This window comes from Gymnodraco acuticeps, unplaced genomic scaffold, assembly GCF_902827175.1.
Source record: "Gymnodraco acuticeps unplaced genomic scaffold, fGymAcu1.1, whole genome shotgun sequence".
NCBI classification, from domain to species: Eukaryota; Metazoa; Chordata; class Actinopteri; order Perciformes; family Bathydraconidae; genus Gymnodraco; species Gymnodraco acuticeps.
In genome coordinates, this window is record NW_022990206.1 from 1,389,717 (window position 1) to 1,409,028 (window position 19,312).

Below are 19,312 nucleotides of genomic sequence, written 5' to 3' on the forward strand. Positions count from 1 at the left end.
GAGCAATGTAGAAGAAATACTAGTATGATACAGAAATTATCAGTTATCACACTTATAGTAAGGGTTGGTGAGTCACTAATGTTATCATGAAGGAAACTACTAATGTGCATAACATCTTGTTTCAAGCTTGATAAGAATTATTGCACAAACCAGCTCAGCAATGTTGTGAGGGGATGGAGGGTAGGCAGGTGATTGGTTGGAAAATATCACTCCTTTGTCTGTCCAATGGGGGAGGGGTGACTTTAAAACAGACCTACCTGAGGGATTTTAATTTTGTATACAAACCTTTAAGGTGAAAGGAGGACATGAGGGAATACAGCTGGAACAGTTTCAAGAATTTAATATTCAGAAATCCTGCTGTTGTCAACCAGGTAAGGTCAGACTCTTACCATTTACCACAAAATAGGTCTTGGGTACAGGTTACTTTCCTGTATTTCTAAAGATTTACATTTTAGATTTTTTGTTTCATTTGGTATTTGAATTAAAAAATATATATACCGGTTTTTACATGTAGATTTTGTATGACCTGTTGCAACAGAAGGTTAAACAAGATATCAGTAAATATATAATGGGTTTATTTAATTGACTACTAAAGTGGAATTGTCTTAAACTGATCATTTAACCAATTTCTGCATGAAAGACTTAAATGAAAAAAATATTTGATTGAAAAGAATAATGTATTTCATTATTTATACATTAATAAATTACTTACTACATAAGTAAATATGAGCAAAGTGAAATCTGCTGCAGTGATGACCTATGTCTTTGTGTCCTATTTATTTTTGTTAAATATAATCATGAAGCGTTGCAGAACTGTGTATTTCATCACCCTTAAATGAACATTCACTGACTGCAGTTGTATTTTATATATGTTACTTCTTACCAATTCTACCACTGGAAACTTTTCAATGATCAGGATCCACATGTGGATAATGGGGATGAAAATACTGAGCGTGGGAACTGGGCCAGCAAGAGGGAGTACATGCTCTCTACGATCGGCTATGCTGTTGGACTTGGAAATATCTGGAGATTTCCGTATTTGGTCTACAAGAATGGAGGGGGTAAGTACTTGCTGTGTGATATCAATCACTACTGTCAATCACTACTATTGACATTGTTTCCAATCCCTCACTTTGGGCAGGTGCCTTTCTTATCCCCTACTTTGTGATGTTGGTGGTGACTGGGATTCCTCTGTTCTTCCTGGAAAGTGCCTTCGGACAGTTTTGCAGCCAAGGTCCAATCAACATATGGAGATCAGTACCTATCCTGCAGGGTAAGACGACCATTAGAGTTAAAGATCAATCAGGTGAATCTGAATGTAAAGATGTCAAGCATGAGGAGTTTTATGAGGCTAATGGTCAACTGTGGACAATCCTTTGTCTTTTGTTTTTAATGACTCTTGATCTCAGAGGAGCTTTTGGTTGTTTGGTTTTAAGCCGTAAACCCTTTAAGGTCAATTAATTGAATTTGTTCAGACCAAAAGGGTACGAGCTGCATTAAAGTCTAACAAGAAAACATACTGGTCAAGTGCATGTATAATTGTTGAAACAGGTGAAGGCATTTGATTTCTTCTCATTAAAAACAATATAAAAAGACGCTGGCGTTCAGAAAAAAATGCTAAGTATGGGGACACAAGGCCTTACTGAGCATAAAACAAAACTGTATTTCCCCACAAAATTGGAAAAATACAAAAGCGTTCAGGAATGTATTGAAGAACCAAAGCTTTTCTACAGCTCTCAAGAAAAGATAATTTACTTTGGAATAAAGCTGATACATTAGGGCTATCAGATATGGTGCTGCCTGATTACATTACTAGTTAGACACTTTTATCCAAAGCGACTTACATACTCAAGAATGTGGGCAATCCCCAGGAGCAATTTGGGGTGAAGTGTCTTGCCCAGGGACACAACGACATGCTGACTGCAGTGGGGTTTGAACCTGCGACCCCCGATCCGAACACCAACGCACTAAACCACACCTAATGAGTTAGCATGAAAAGTCATGATCTTTGTTTGCTGTTGGAATTGTTCCCCCCAACTTTTGACTTGTATGCCTTCATTTATGTATGCTTAATTAATTAATAATCATGCAATGTATTTATTGTTAACTTTTCACAATTTAAAATAGTCATTGATTTGATCCATTTGATATATCCTCTCTCTTTTGCGCTCCAGGTGTTGGCGTTGGCATGGTTATGGTGACTCTAATAGTATCAATTTACTACAACGTCATCATCGCCTACAGCCTGTACTACATGTTCGCCTCCTTCCAGTTTCCTCTGCCGTGGTCCAGCTGCCTCAGTCTGCCTGACAGTAACTGCAGCACCACGCCTCAAGGTACTTACAAAAAATGGATGAGTCAAGGAACCGAAAAAGATTGAAAATACAATCTATATTAAAGTTTTTTTTTTTCTTGAGCAATCTACATTTCAGATCAAAGCTTAAGTAATGCTTGTAAATACTCACTTATTTGGTCTTTTGTTTTTTAACTTTTCTAGTGTACTGCAATGTAAGTGGTGTTTTAGTGACCAACTGGACTCAGGAGAACACCACCTGTCCTTCATCTGACACAATCACAGTTCCCATGCAGAGCCCAAGTGAGCAGTACTGGGAGTAAGGATTACACATTTTTGCAACAAACACAAATTCACACACTTATCATAAATGCTGTGGCTGAACAGTCTCTCTTCCTCAGCCGTGTGGCCCTGCAGAGATCCAGCGGCCTGGATGAAACAGGACCAGTAGTTTGGCATTTGGCTCTCTGTCTGCTGCTGAGCTCCTTGATTGTTGCTGCAGCGCTCATCAGAGGCATCAAGTCATCTGGCAAAGTAAGACAACAACATCCACCTAATACCAATACCTTATCCACAGACCAACATCAGGGCCAGTATATCAAACTGTCTAATGTCCTTTCAGGGTTTTACTGCAATGCAAGCAAAAGTTGTTAATTAGTGAATTTAAAGGTAGCTGGATTTCTCGAATTTAGGAAAGAGCCAGACTAGCTATATCCCTATTTTCCAGCCTTTAAATGCTAAACTAAGCTAAGCAGCTGCTGGCTAAAGCTACACATTTCAAACGCAGATGGTTTCACTCTTCTCTTCTTAACTCTCTACATAAAAAGCAAAATATATATTATTATCCAAAATGTCAAACTATTCATAAAAATGTTTACATATTTGCATGCACCCATTAGATAAACTTATTTTGAGATTACAAGTGTGAGTGCATGCTACTGACAGAGACGAAAAGGTTATGCTAATTGAAACATGACAAGCAATAGGTTTAACAAGTTATGCATGAAACCCCTAGTGGCATTGCAAGAACATTTTACGTAATAAATTACTTATTTACAATTTTTACTGTATGCTTCTCTCCAGGTGGTTTATTTCACAGCCACGTTTCCTTACGTGGTGATTCTGATCCTGCTGATCAGAGGTGTGACACTAGAGGGAGCCAGAGATGGGATAGAGTTCTACATTGGTTCCCAATCCAATTTGACTAAATTGACAGAAGCACAGGTAAGAACCCAACTTTGACCATTTTCACTGCTTTTAACTACAGATATCTAAATCTTTTGATTAAAGTATGTCTTTTTTTCTTTTCTTTTTTTTAGGTCTGGAAAGATGCAGCAACTCAGACCTTCTACTCTCTCTCGATTGGCTGGGGTGGAGTCATGACTCTTGCCTCCTATAACACCTTCCACAACAATATGTTCAAAGATGCATTTGTTGTGACACTTACTAATGCTGGTGGGAGCCCTGCTATAGTAGTGTTTATCTATAAAAAGGTTAGAAAATATTGTATTTATTGATCTATTTTTCATCTTTTCCTAGGTACCAGTGTGCTTGCAGGCTTTGCCATATTTTCAATCTTGGGTCACATGGCTCACTTCCAACAAGTGCCTATTGAAAAAGTGGTCAAGGCAGGTCAGGCAAGCACAATGCTTCAACAACAATTAATACAAAAATAATGGAAAACATTTAAGTGGCCCCTGATGTTTTGTTTCTTTGTGTCTGTGCAGAATTTGGACTGGCATTTATTGCATATCCAGATGCTTTGTCTAAGCTTCCCATTTCCCCTTTGTGGTCAATTTTGTTCTTCTTCATGCTTTTGACTGTTGGTCTGGACTCTCAGTTTGCAGGAATAGGTGGGTTATTTAGTTATCATTTAAACTTGCTTAACATTAGACGACTGCTACTGCAATACACTGATGCATTCTCAATAAAATGTTCTTTATTTTAGAGGTGATCACAACCTGCCTGCTTGATGCCTTTCCTCAAATCTTCAAGTCCAAAAGAGCATTATTGACTGTAGCGATATGTTCTGTTCTCTACCTGCTGGGCCTGCCATGTGTCACAAGGGTAAGTCTGAGTGTCATTTTATTTTAGAGCTGTCTTACGACATCTAGTTGACCTACTCACCTGTGTTTGTGTGTGTGTGTGTGTGTGTCTGAGATAGGCAGGAATATACTGGGTGACCCTAATCGATGGGTTTGTTGCTGGCTGGGTGCTGCTAGTTTTGGCTCTCTTGGAGATCATTGGTGTCTGCTACATCTATGGTAAATGTGACAATTGGAGGTATGTGCACATAAAGGTGACAGAGATTCCAGCTGTGTACATGTTTGTCTTCTTCTCATTCATTACAGGGGGAAATCGTTTCATTAAAGACATTGAAATGATGATTGGAAAGAAGAGTTTCCTTTTCTGGCTGTGGTGGAGAGCATGTTGGTTCTTCATTACCCCCTGCCTTATAGTGGTGAGTACAACATGCAGCTGATGCAAACATATTTGATTAACCATATTTCTGGAAGCATCTGCTTGACTCAGGCCTTAAAAGCTATCTAGAGAAAAGGAAAAAGGCCTCACATTACTCTCTGTTTGTTTGTAAATAATTAAATAAATAAAACTTCCTCATGTCTGAATAGAAAAAACTTTGATTTGACCTTCTCACAAACAAACAGTAAATCAATTACATTCTGATCTGGTGTAATGTTTGAAACCAGCTGCCTTTGTTGTCTATAGGTGATCCTGATCTGGTCCTTGGTGTCACTCGAGTCACCCTCCTATAGTGGAGTCCAGTTCCCAGAGTGGGGTTTGGCTGTGGGCTGGTGCATGACTGTATTTATCCTCCTCTTGGTTCCTATCGTCGCTGTATATAAACTGATGAAAGCAGAGGGAAGCCCTTGGAAGGTGTGTATGTGTGCTAACCGGAAAAGAATGCCGAAAAATCGGACAAAGATACCAATGATGCCTTTTGCAAAATGTCCAAAGCATGGCATTTTGCACAGCATGAGATATTTTTTACATGAAAGGTTGAAATGATGCTAACGTGTTTCCACAGCGTCTGAAGTCATTGTGCTCTCCAGCTGAAGAGTGGCATCCCTACCTGGACATCCATCGAGGAGAGCGCTACTCCGAGCAACGCATCCGCCTCAGGATGAGCCATAAAACCGAACCAGAAGCAAATGTGAATGTAATCTCGAGCTCATGGCTCTGATGTGTGGTTTGTGTGTCAGAGTCTTTCATTTTGTGCATACGTGTAATCTGTGAACACTTTATTATGTAAATTAGAGTTAATTAAGTGATTTATTAACTCAAGGAGGCAGAGTGACAAATGATTCACAGATTTGATTTCTGGAGCAGGTAGCATGCATCACACTTATGTGAGGTCATGTGTTCACTGTAAATGGAGCAGAGCCATTAGAAAGTGACGACAAGGAGCAATGACCAAAGGCACCAAGTGTAAAACAGCTGAAAGCTAACTAAAAAAGAAAAAAACATGCTTTCATGTTAAAATAAATAATATGAGTCAATGTATAAAACAATATTATTGCTCAATGGGGCATTCAATCAAGATGTTTAATGTTTTGTTCGTAAAGACTGTCGTGCCTCTCTTGCCATGTCAGGTAACTAAAAAAAAAATGTCACCTCCAATATTCTTAAATAAAAATGTTTTTCTTCATCTATGAGGTCAAGCTGCTTCAACGTCTATGCAATCTATGCACCTACTATATAGCAATAACACACAGCACGGGAGATATATAGGGCTGGATGTTTATAGCAGGTTCTCATGAATGTTGATGCAACCTACAATAACAAATAGCTTAGTAGGCTACAGAAAATCAAGATGTAACAATGCTGGGCTAAAATGCTACCATTACATAATTGAAATGTGGGTTACTCCAATTTTCTTATAGTTTACCGATATAACAACGAATAATGTGCATTTATTATGTACATACAAGTAAGTGCAAACACAACGTTTATGACAAAAGGCGTGAACAAACAACCACAATCTAAATCATACTTACCTCATAAAGAATCTGTGGATTTACTAACCATAACCTTTAAAGAACTACTGCTACCATGCAAACCATAGACTCTACATATATTGTAAATGTGAAAAAATGCATACATCCTGCTTATACATCCAGCCGGCCGAAGCCCGACGCACACAGCACAAGACAGAGCTTCAGAAGCAGCATATGTTGAGCTAGAGACACTAATTTGCAATGAGGATGCAACTTGTCAGACAAGTTGTTGTTAAACCAGCACTTTAGTTGTAAGTAACATTAGCTACGTGCAGCGCACATTAGCTCCTGCCACAGTTTCTACCAGTCTCTCGTTCTGACAGAATTTAAAACATAGTTAGTGCTTTGGTAGTGCTACCTTCTTATGAGCTATCTGATCAGTAAATGTATTTGTTGTGTATAGTCAGGGGGCCAATCCTGAAAAGTGCTTCCGTTAACACTTTTGCTGCCATGTTTGGGTAGAAGCTGTTAACATATTTTTTTGGTAAGAGGGGACCTATGTACCTATTTTAGGGTGGTTGACAAGTTTGAACAATTATTTTTGTGACTTTTAGAGGCCATTTCAGGCCAATTTTTCAGATTGCCTGCTCGAAATGACATGCCCACAATAAATATAGAATATCTCCCCAATCACAAGGGCCATATAGATAATCCTGGTATCAAAAGAAAGGTGACAGCAGTGGGATGGCTGCAGAAGTGTCAGAATGTAAATGGATGTTACTGTGTCAGAGAAAATAGAGCTAGACCATTGAAAAAAAGTCAAAAATTCTATTTCCGCCTAAAAGAAAACATGTTTTTAGAGTGAATATCAGCTTGGAAACATGAGATAGTAGCCCAAATAATTTAGGAATCATGATTCCAATGTATGCTAGGTACTTTTGCCAAGTTAGAGCACAGTCATTTCATACAGTGCAATACTACACAGGTTTGAATAATGTAATGTCCAAGCGGAAATCTATATGATTCTCGAGGTGACCTTTCGTGCTAATGCTTTTTGACTTTTTAATGTTGTATTTTGACAATACACTTGGATACCATGATAAGACAAAATATTTTTGTGGATTACTGAGGATCATCTTCCCAGTAATGGAACCATTGCATGTATACAAAATTTTACATAAAACATTAAATAAAAACTAAAACAATAAAATTAGGGATGCACGATATTGGTTTTTTGAAACCGATACCGATACCGATAACTTCCTGCTTCTCAAGACCGATACCGATAACCGATAATACACATTTTTTTACGCCACTAATTATTTTAACGCGATTAACGCATGTGTATTTTTTTTCCTCGGCCGCCCCGTAGTTTCAGAGCGCATCGAGTTTAAAATACCATCTACAAGCTGATGCTGACAGCCCCGCTCCTGCCGCCCGCTTGTGGCAGACCACACTTCCACGCTCACCGGCAGGCACCGACTGGCCATCTGGAGGACCGGGAGGGTGTGTGTATGTGTGGCCCGAGCGAGCGAGAGAGAGAGACCTTACGTGCATTGTTGTTGTTAGCATCTGGTGCTAGCTAGCTGCGCTAACGGATATACGGAGCTGTTTAAATGAAAACAGAGGAGCGACATTTCGCCACAACTGCGCCGAGCACTTGACTTTATGCAGGAAGCCAGACAGTGGGACATTGTACGAAAAGTCAGCACACTCAGCACGGATAGTGCGCAACATGATTGCAGCGTCCAGGCAGCTCCGGTTCGAGCATATGCCTTGAGTTGCACATAGCTCCAACGCCCATACCACTGTCCTGGCTTCACGAGTTAGGGAGCGCTGGATTTGTGAACTCCCCTCTTCCTAAACCACTAATACCACAGTACTGGCAAAACGGGAGGAGCCGAGTGAAAAACAAGCGCCCCTCATCCCAATCCACCCCACACCGCAGTATTTTTTCTTTTTTTTTACCCAAAAAATATATTGTATATTATCGGGGCTATTAATACTGGTATCGGGTTTATCGGGATGACGTCATAATTCCTAATATCGGACCGATAATTATCGGGCCGATAATTATCATGCATCCCTAAATAAAATGAATCCAGTGTTAGGGTCGGAAGGAACCAGAGCAACTCAGGGGTTAGGCATGTTCAAGCCAACAGGCGTGTTTCTTTGGAAGAGGGAGGGAAATTTATAGACGAGGTATAGTCAAGTCAGTGTTGGGCACTAGAATCCTGGTGTCTACGAGGATGAGGACAGGCCAATGTTTGCTGGTTACAGACGGCGATCTGTACGCCCCTGCGCCCTCAGTACACGTGCTGATGTGGAGGGCTGAGCATCGCACACTGAAGATCTCGTTGTTGATGTGCTTTTTTCTGGCGGCCGCACCACAATATCCAGATCAAGATCGGTTTCTTCACCGTTAGTCTCTTGAATGTCATTGGAGTTCATGCACGACGCTGCACGAGCACATCCACACGCCCCACTGCAATACAGTCCTCTTCTGCGACAGAGACACTGTCTGGTACTGCACTGACTTCCACTTTCCTTGCATCCACACACTGTCAGCTGTACGCATGTGGATTGTACAGGTTCCTTGGTAAGAAGCATGGGGACCAGCATACCATTCATCATCTGCCAACCACAATTGATTGGTGAGGGCAGTTGTGGATGTGTCACTAGTGACTGTTTCCAAACCTTCGTTTGGTAATGGGCCCTCTTGAGGTGCATTGACAATGCATTGACAAACTCTCAGGCACCACTTCTTCTGCATGGTGCTGATCAATCCCTCCCATTACATCATGTCTTGGGGACTCCCTGATGTCTGCCTTGATCTTTAATGACACCCAATACAGCCAACTCAGTATCTCATCGTCACAACTAGCCATTCTCATTCCTTTAGTGTCATCTTGGGATTCCTGTTCATCATCCATTGTTTTCTTTAGGTTTTGGAGAGCAGCCTCAGCTGTCATTTCAGGAAATATCATCAAGGGCTTCGTTGGGCTCAATGATTGCACAAATAATGCTTTCCCTTCAAGCAATTTGTCAAGCTTAGTCTTGAAATGATGACTGTTGTATGTTCCTGGTTCCAAGTTAAAGTCTTCAATAATTTCACAGTATCTTTCCCAAACAGTTTTCAAAGAGTATATTTCACCCCTGGCAAGGCCAGTTCTCAGCTCATCTGCCACATTGTCTAAGCAAATGGCATATGGGTCTGCTCTTGGCGTAGTGCTTTGGTACTTCCTGGAGAATGCCCTGTAGCAGATAAGATGATATTTGCCCTCTGCGGCAATCAAGTCATTGACTCCTGCACGCCTGCATCTCAATACTGTGTCTAGCTGAGCCAGCTGAAGAATATTTTCCGATGTGTGTAAGACTTGAATAGTGTGGAGGTTTTCCTGAGACTTATCCACCTGACAAAAAATGCATTTTTCCCAAATGACTGGAGCAATTGAACTTCTAGTGGAAGGAGGGCAGCTTGCAGGTTCCAGTGTGTCCTTAGTGTTTTCAAAGCGCTGCTTAAGACGATCAATGACAACGGCATGGGTAAAATCAGCATAGCATGTCTTGTGCCACTGGACCCAGAGATGTTCACAAGTCTTTTTTTGCAAGTCCAAGTCAAGTCTCAAGTCTTTGGTCACGAGTCAAAGTCAAGTCTCAAGTCTTTGTGGGGTGAGACTTGATCAAGTCTCAAGTCTTTGGTCACGAGTCCAAGTCAAGTCTCAAGTCTCTAAAAAATAAAAGTCTCATGTCTCTTCTGGTTGTAATAAGCCTTCTATTGTCTGCTGCTATCCAGTCTGGTAAGAATACTGCACAGCTATATCTAAGAAATGCAAAGCATTTACTGTATTATTATCACTCCTATATCTATTAGCATACAGTATCAGTACTGATTAGTTGTTTGTTATATGATCACTTTAAACAGGCTATTGCAATGCAATATGAGGAAAAACATCACAGTTTAGCTAAATGCAAACAACTTATAAGCAAAACACTTCAGAATCAGAAATCAGTATCACAAATACTTTATTAATCCCCCGCAGGGAAACTGTGTTAAAAGTACTTAAAAGTAAACATTTGTTCTGTGCCATTTGCAACTAAAAAACTATTGCTGCAATATTATCTGAAATATACTGAACTGGTGATATTAAAACGTGACCTGTTCCAAAAGAGATATCTACCATTAACACCATTTACCAGCCAAATGCTGGTAAATCATGCAAGTGGCTGGTAGGCCTACTGTATGTTGCACGCACCAGCCAAAAATAACAATGCCAATCTATTGAGTGGCTGGTAAAATGTCAACATTCACTAGGCTAGCCATTTGGCCAGTGGACAAAAATGTTCAAATTTGACCTCTGCAACCGTATTGTTTAATTACACTGGGTCTCTAATGACATCTTTTAAATCTACTATAAATAAACATATTCCTCTATCCTCTCACTCAAACCCAGTGTAATGGTAACCTGATAAACCTGTAACATTAACGTTACGTGGTCAACAATAAACCTGTAACCTGCCTATAAACCGACAGATGTATTTATGTATGTAACTATGTATTTTTCTACGTTTAACGTTAGCCAGTAGATGGTGGCAGCGGAACGTAATGATTAACGTTACCGACCTTTTTTATGTCATGTCAAGAGTTGGATGTCAACGCCACTCAACGCAAACAAGTGTGACGAGCAAACATTCACTCATCTTTTCAAATATTCAGTTACAAAGCTAGTCGCAAGCTAAGTTAACATTACATAGCTGATGCTGAGCTAAACATGTTTGCTAACCGTCCATATGCGTTAATGTGACTGACCTCTCCGGGTGAGTTTTCAAGTGCCTGGTGACATTTGACGTTGTTGCACCAGCATCCTTGATTTTAATATTGCAGACTTTGCAGTGTGCGCTCCTTTTGTTGGTGCCGCCGGCGTTTTGTTCGAAGTTTTTTATAGTTGAACCTAATTACAAGCGGTACAGCTGCAGGTGTGCCGCCGGTCGCCATGGTGTTACCATGATGTTAATGTTAAAGGTGGGGTAGGTACGTTTGAGAAACCGGCTCGAGATACACTTTTTGTTATATTCCATGGAATGCTCTTAACATCCCGATAGCCGGCCTGGCTAAAGTAACTGGATGGCCTACCTGCCTGTCAGCCTCCCATCGGGGCACAAACTTATCTCGTGCCCTCATTGGTCATGTGCGCGTTCGTGTGTGTTGGAGGAGGGGCTCTGTGAGGAAGTGGCAGATTTTCTCCGGTTGTGTATTTTCAAATTCTAGCGATCTCGAGCCGGTTTCTCAAATTTACCTACCCCACCTTTAATACGCCAAAAATAGAAAACACAATGATTGTTCACGAGTCCCAAAACACGAGTCCAAGTCGAGTCCGAAGTCTTTTGAGCAGGAGTCCAAGTCAAGTCTGAAGTCTCTGTGTGTGCGACTTAAGTGCGACTCGAGTCCGAGTCACAGACTCGAGTCCCCATCTCTGACTGGACCTCTTCGGCTTTTGTGTCCAGGAACTCCTGAATTCGATCTAGAGCAGTGTTTCTCAAACTTTTTCATACCAAGGACCACTTAACCAATACAAAAATACTCGCGGACCACCTAACTCCACAAATATCCAAAAACACATTGTTTTTTACAAATCGCCTGAAAATGGTACAAACAATTGGCCACATGTGTGATGAAGGTGTTGCGCTGGGCTATATCATGCAATTGAAAGTGAAACTTAAGCTCGCTCCATTGCGGAGATATTCCCGCGAGAGTGCGGAAAACTTAAATTTATTTATTTATTTCAAATGTGAAATTTTACCAATATACTCACGGACCACTAGGGGGCGCTCACGGACCACCAGTGGTCCGCGGACCACACTTTGAGAAGCACTGATCTAGAGTATCAACATATTGTACATCTTTGTATTTTACTCGTTCACTTGCTCGAAGTTTAATGCATTTCAGTCCATCCTCAGATGCTTTTCTTAGTAGTTTATCTTGCCTGTTTTTCCCATAGTCATGTTGACAAATAAAGCATTTTTCCCAATTAATATAATTTGCTATTCTTCTTCTTTTACTCACTACAGCTCCCTCTGGCTCCATATTGGCTCATCTGAAAGGCAAATACATAGTATCACTACTCTAGTCTCTATTCTTGTGAGGAGAAATTAAAAAGTGGATCACTGCAACATCTTTAGCTAGCTAGCTTGTAGATGGAAAAAGGTTTAGCATACCTGTTTTTTTGGCAACACTTGGTGGTTGAATCCGGAGGTAACTGTTATTTAGTCGACAATATCAGACTCAAACTATTTATTATCTCAAATACCACCCATTAGTTTGAACTGTATAACTCTTTTGCTTCACTGACATTGCTGCTGTGTTTTTGCTGTATCAACCCACAGCACCCCATGTGGTAGGCTATGATATTGTTTTACCATTGGTTGATTTTTTTTAAATCAATAGTTAAGATCATACTTTCACAGGAGATATAATGAGGGATAATATTACAAAATTGTGAGAAATTACAGAGCAAATTGTCACTAATTTGGCAGCATTGTGAAAAAAGGTCCGATTTTACCACTTACAATGATACAATGATTAAATGACCAAAAAAATCATTTTCAAAGATGTCAACATAGCTAGGCCAAGGGGTTAAACATGAATACTGGATAGGTTTACAGCTTCTACCCAAAAGCGATTACTTAAGTTGCAATATCGGTGTTGGCCCCCTGACTAGTATGAAATCATTGCCTTTTCTACAGGAGTTGATGGACAATATGTATTGTAGCAGTATGTGTGAGACATTTAGGGACCATCAGTGTTAGTAGTTTAAGGGACTGATCATTTAGGGAAGGTTTAGCCTCCAATTGAATGGAGACACGGCTTGGGGTGTTCTGGAAGTGCTTATACTCTGGACAGCGAGAGTAGACTGGAATTTGGCCTTCTACTATAGGCCAATGCATTAACAAATGGAGCATAAACATCATTATTTGCTGCTCAGGAGCAGTTTCAGTTAATCTGTAAAACCAGATGATCCCTTGATATCTAATGTGCGTGTGAGAGGGAAAGCGAGAGAGAGAGAGACATCCAGTATTTAATAAAACAGCTAATATTAACAACTTCACTTCTCAGCATGTGTCACCAGTAAAATAGTATTTGATTAAGCCTAGGGTCCTTAATGAAGCAATTAGAGCACACCGTGGGGTGTAGAGATCATACATGGAGCTCAGTCTGGTGACAAAATGACTACGCCTATGTGTGTGTGTGTGTGTGTGTGTGTGTGTGTGTGTGTGTGTGTGTGTGTGTGTGTGTGTGTGTGAGTGTGTGTGTGTGTGTGTGTGTGTGTGTGTGTGTGTGTGTGTGTGTGTGTGTGTGTGTGTGTGTGTGTGTGTGTGTGTGTGTGTGTGTGTGTGTGTGCGTGTGTGCGTGCGTGTTGTGTGTGTGTGTGTGTGTGTGTTTTAGAAATGATGCGGCTGACTGATGCAATTTAACAAACCGAGCAGCTGTCATTCAACAAGCTTATTTGTCATATGAGTTACTGCAGTGATGGTAAGAGAGAAGAGACAATCATGGTTTACATGTTACTGGATGGTAAATGTGTGTATTCATAGCCTAATATATTACTTAGAAGTGCAAAAAAAACATTGGCTTACTTTAACTAAAGTTAATGTAGAATATGTATTACATCACATGTCACTTGTTATGCTTTTACCCAAAGCGACTTACATACATACACTCAATACAGTGGGCATTTAAAGGGATTTAGTTACTTTACAATGCATCCAAGCTACTGTATATAAGAAGTTGAATATTGAGCAGTATAGAATTTCCAAAGGGTGAGCTGTTTCTTTAAAATCTGAGGTAAGATGGCCGTTGGAGTGATCATTTATTTTTGACTTAACAGGTCTCATTACATTACATTACATGTCACTTGTTAGACGCTTTTATCCAAAGCGACTTACATACTCAATACTGTCGGCAATCCCCACAGGAGCAATTTGGGGTGAAGTGTCTTGTCCAGGGACACAACAACATGCTGACTGCAGTGGGATTCGAACTTGCTATCCTCTGATTTGATGATCAGCGTACTAATATAAATAAACCCACTAAGTCACAGCCTCCCTACAGTGTAGATAGGTTTACCTGCGTAAAAAGCAGAAACCATTGGCAGGAATTCATGTTGGTCGCTGTGACTTGAAACCATCAAAAGCAGATGAAAATGTGGAAATATTGCTCAAACATTTCCAAGGACCCTGCTATTCTTACTGACCACTGACCAGGTAGGACTTTTAACAAATGAATACATATCTAGCATAACTGTTGCAAATTAACTAAGGAAACAAATTACATTTTAGTTTTTACAATAGCTTCCATGCCATATGACCTACAGTAATTACTCCCCAGCAATGCTAACTTGTAATACCATACTGGACATGTGTGGAACACCTCTTTTTTATTGGATTTTAGTGCATATTCTTAATGAAAAAATCTCTTTATTGAAAAGTCTCATCACTTTTCAATAGCTTCCATGCAATGTGACTTTATGAACTGATGAATCAATACAGGAGTGTCATTTTGCACTGGTCAAGTAGGACACATCTCTATAGAGTTGCAGTGCAAGTTTTGGTATAAAAGTATAAGTATGACTCAGGGTCAGGGAGATTGTAATGACTGTATAGTCCTATATTCCATGATGTTTGCATACCAGTTATTGGCCTTTATACCAGCATACATTTCTACAAGAAGTATAGGTGTTTTTATTTACTTTATATTATTGGAACTGAGTCTTTGTTAATGTTGGTATTAACCCCATAATGTATGCTTCCCTGAGAAAACAAGTCCAAACGTCTGAAATTAGGGGTACGATATGTGTGTTTATGATGGCATTGTATATCTTATTTTTAATATTAAGTTAATATATAGCATAAAAACAATATATATATTTTGTAATATTGTGCTTTGAGCAGGACTCTCGTATGGATGAAGGTGATGAGAATCCTGAGCGTGGAAACTGGTCCAACAGAGTACATGCTCTCCATGATAGGCTTCGCTGTTGGCCTGGGAAATATCTGGAGATTTCCATATTTAACCTATAAACAAGGGGGTGGTAATTATTTACAACAACAAAAATGATGCCAGTGTTGTAAGTACTGTCATCATCACTAAAACATGCTGTCATGCCTGTGAGCAGGTGCCTTTCTCATTCCCTATTTCCTGATGTTGGTTTTATGTGGAATTCCTCTTTTCTTCTTGGAAAATGTAATTGGTCAGTTCTGCAGCCAGGGTCCAGTTAACAGTTGGAGAGCAGTGCCGATACTGCAGGGTAAGCCTAACAGTAGATATGTTAAAGGCTGCAACCTTCAGTTATTTGTTTTAATAATGTAATAATAATGAAAAAGAAGATTTTCAATAGTGGCTTTTCGGTCTTCTTCTGCCTAAAAGAAAATAATGATTGTTGTAGGTGCTCAGTGGGGATAAGAAGTAAAACATCTTTCCAAATAACTTATTAAAGTGTATAGTCCAGCATTATAGTGTGTTATAACCTGTTATCTTCTCCAGGTGTTGGCCTTTCCGTGGTTTTAGTAACCATGTTTATGTCAATTTACTACAACCTCATCATCGTCTACAGCCTGTACTACATGTTCGCCTCCTTCCAGTTTCCTCTGCCGTGCTCCAGCTGCCTCACTCTGCCTGACAGTAACTGCAGCACCACGCCTAAAGGTGCTTTTATTATTTCCATATTTTAAGGAGTTGAGGATCAAATCTGCGTTTATGTTGAAATGAACTTGTTCTTGTGCACTTTACACCTCAGATCAAAGCTTAAGTAATGCTTGTAAATTCTCACTTATTTGGTCTTTTTTCTTTTACTTCTCTAGTGTACTGCAATGTAAGTGGCATTTTAGTGACCAACTGGACTCAGGAGAACACTGCCTGTCCTTCATCTGACACAATCACAGTTCCCATGCAGAGCCCAAGTGAGCAGTACTGGGAGTAAGGATTACACACTACAAACACAAATTCGCCCACTTGCTGTGGCTGAATGCTCAGATGTCTCTCCTCCTCGGCCGTGTGGCCCTGCAGAGATCCAGCGGCATGGATGAAACAGTGCTGCAGTGCTCATCAGAGGCATCAAGTCATCTAGGAAAGTAAGACAACATCCACCCCAAGTCCTTATCCACATTATCTGAATATCCACTCACCCCGTACATACAAAACAACAATGTACATGCCATGGTTAACTTTGCACTTTTAAATATCTTATAAATAAAGGCAGTTGCATAACTATATCATGAGATCACACGTTCAGAATATGAAATAATGTATTTTGTCTATCCAGGTGGTTTATTTTACAGCTACGTTTCCCTATGTGTTGATCTTGCTGATCAGAGGTGCGACACTAGAGGGAGCCAGAGAAGGGATAGAGTTCTACATTGGTTCCCAATCCAATTTGACTAAACTGACAGAAGCACAGGTTGGTGCATATGTGACAATGCTAACATACTGATGTTCAGCAGGTACAGTATAATGTTTGAATGTTAATGATCTTAGGTTAGCACTTTTACATACTGAAATTGACTAATTAGCTCTCAACAAAAAGCTAAGGGTTATGGCAATGTCATTAGGTTTGATGGTGAATATTGGAAAAGATACATTGTGAACTGATGATGGTGCTAGATGAAAAGTTGTTTTGTGATCAAATACATTTTTGTAATACCACAGATTAGATTGGTGCTAGATACAAAGTTCAAGCCTAACCCTAACCCTAACCCTAACCCTAACCCTAATCCTGACCCTAAACCTTACCCTAACCCCATCATCTGGGAAACATGCATGTCTGTACACTTTTTTAAGGCAATCTGCCCAATTTGTGTTGAAATATTTCTGTCTGCAAATATTGCCATTCCTTCAGTCATGCCAGTAGCATGGCTAAGAAGAGTTTAGTTGTCCTATAAATGATGTCTTATATCACTCTCTTAAGTCATGTTGGTGTATTTCAGGTCTGGAAGGATGCAGCAACTCAGACTTTTTTTTCCCTTTCAATTGGTATGGGTGGAATTGTGACTCTTGCTTCTTATAGCAACTTCCACAACAACATGTTCTTGGACTCAGTTGTTGTAACCCTCTTAAACCATGGTAGGAAAATACATTTGAAGCACTATTTCAAAGCTGAAGGATATTGTCAGAGTTTATTTAAGACATAACAATACCATGTATAGTGCTGTGCATAGTAGACTATGTCAATTTACAGTTGAACCATTGAGTCCTCGGAGAGAGTCATCTCCAGCTTCCATTTTCTGTAGCAAGATTTAAGGTGTATAAAACGCCTTGAGTGGCACCTTTGATATACAGTGTGAGAAATTCTGTAAGCTGTCTCTAGATTTGGAGTGACTATTGTAATTTTCTGTTACAGCTACGAGTGTATTTGCAGGCTTTGACATTTTCTCAATTTTGGGTCATATGGCCCACATCTACGGAAAGCCTGTTGCAGCAGTGGTGAAGGAAGGTCGGCATATTTCATATAACTGACTGATTGAGACAAGATGTCAAAAATCTGCTATGATGTTCTTTTCTGAAAGTGTGTTGCTCTATTGTTGTGCAGGATTTGGCCTGGCATTCATTGTATTTCCAGACACCTTGGCTAAACTTCCCATTTACCCTCTTTGGTCCATCTTGTTTTTTTAAAAGTTCATCATAGTTGGCCTGGACTCTCAGTTTACATGTTTAGGTGAGATTGTCATTTACCAGTGGCTTTGCTATCATACCTCGTACCCAAAGCCCCTTTTTCTACACACTGTATCTATGTCATATCAACAAATCACTGTAACTGTTTAATTGGCTCATGAATTCTCACCTCTCTTCTTGTCTTTTAGAGGTGATCACCACCTGCCTGTTGGATGCTTTCCGTGAAAACTTCAAATCCAAACGTACCTCATTGACTATTGGGACATGTGTCACTGTCTTCCTCTTGGGCCTGCCATGTGTCACAAGGGTACACCAGATCTACCGGCAGTGATTATATTAATTCTGTCAGATATATTATCCTTGCTAACTGTGTGTGTGTGTGTGTGTGTGTGTGTGTGTGTGTGTGTGTGTGTGTGTGTGTGTGTGTGTGTGTGTGTGTGTGTGTGTGTGTGTGTGTGTGTGTGTGTGTGTGTGTGGCTTTGGTGGAGAGCATGCATGTTGGTTCTTCATCAGTCCATGCATCCTTGTTATGAGTACAACATATTTTTATTTTATTTTTTACATGTTATACTGCAGTAATTCCACCTCTCTGATTTAATAAAATCAGAAAGGTGGAGGTACTGTACAGCTCTCGTTGCCTTAAGAAGGCAGTCAAGATCCTCAAGGACCCACACCACGCGGGTAACGAGCACTTTGTACGGCTGCGCTCAGGCAGGCGCTTCTGTACCATGTCTTCCCGGACAAACATACTCAAGTTTAGTTTATTTCCCAGGGCCATATGTGCACTTAACGCTGCTAATATTTAAGTTATCATGTCTTCCGTGCAATACGAGGGGAATCGTGCAATTTAATTTATTATTTATTTATGTACATATTCCCTATCATGTCTATTTAAGTCCCATTCCTTGTTTTTATATTGTCTTGTTGTTGCGCATTGGCACCTTGAGTTCACATTTTAATTTCGTTGTACTTGTACAATGACAAATTAAAGATCTTATCTCTTATCTTAATAGTTGCTATTTCTGTCAGTTAACATTCAATCTGAAATGTGGGCATTTACTCATCGATTTCGGGCTATAGGCTCAGGATGCCTTTAATGAAAAGGATTGGATGTTGTATTTACCAATACCTTTATGTTTAGGTAATCTTGGTCTGGTCTTTCATAGCCTATGTGCCCCCATCATATGGAAATGTCCAGTTTCCAGACTGGGGTTTGGATTTTGGATGGTGCATGAATGCGTTCATGCTTCTCTGGGTCCCTGCTGTCGCTGTAGGAAACCCCTGCAAGGTGTGCATGTTGTCTATACAGGAAGCATTTAAAGCAGGGATTTTAATGAGATGTACTTTTTTTCTTCTTTTCTCCTTATTGTGCCATTCTTCCCACAGCGTCTGAAGTCT

General features: G+C 40.1%; 1 protein-coding gene and 1 pseudogene across 1 annotated transcript; both read left to right on the forward strand.

Annotated features, from left to right (window-relative positions):
• Positions 1-285: 285 nt before the first annotated feature.
• Positions 286-5,899, forward strand: slc6a14 (solute carrier family 6 member 14). The gene is made up of 15 exons (XM_034218368.1): positions 286-371; positions 917-1,061; positions 1,142-1,273; positions 2,175-2,336; positions 2,498-2,612; positions 2,695-2,827; positions 3,377-3,517; positions 3,613-3,748; positions 3,833-3,925; positions 4,021-4,146; positions 4,242-4,360; positions 4,458-4,557; positions 4,645-4,754; positions 5,021-5,188; positions 5,340-5,899. The coding sequence occupies exons 1-15, from the start codon at positions 306-308 to the stop codon at positions 5,493-5,495; spliced, it is 1,902 nt and encodes a 633-aa protein (XP_034074259.1). The 5' UTR covers positions 286-305; the 3' UTR covers positions 5,496-5,899.
• A 9,308-nt stretch (positions 5,900-15,207) lies between these two features.
• Positions 15,208-18,245, forward strand: LOC117547523 (annotated as a pseudogene).
• The last annotated feature ends 1,067 nt before the right edge of the window (positions 18,246-19,312 follow it).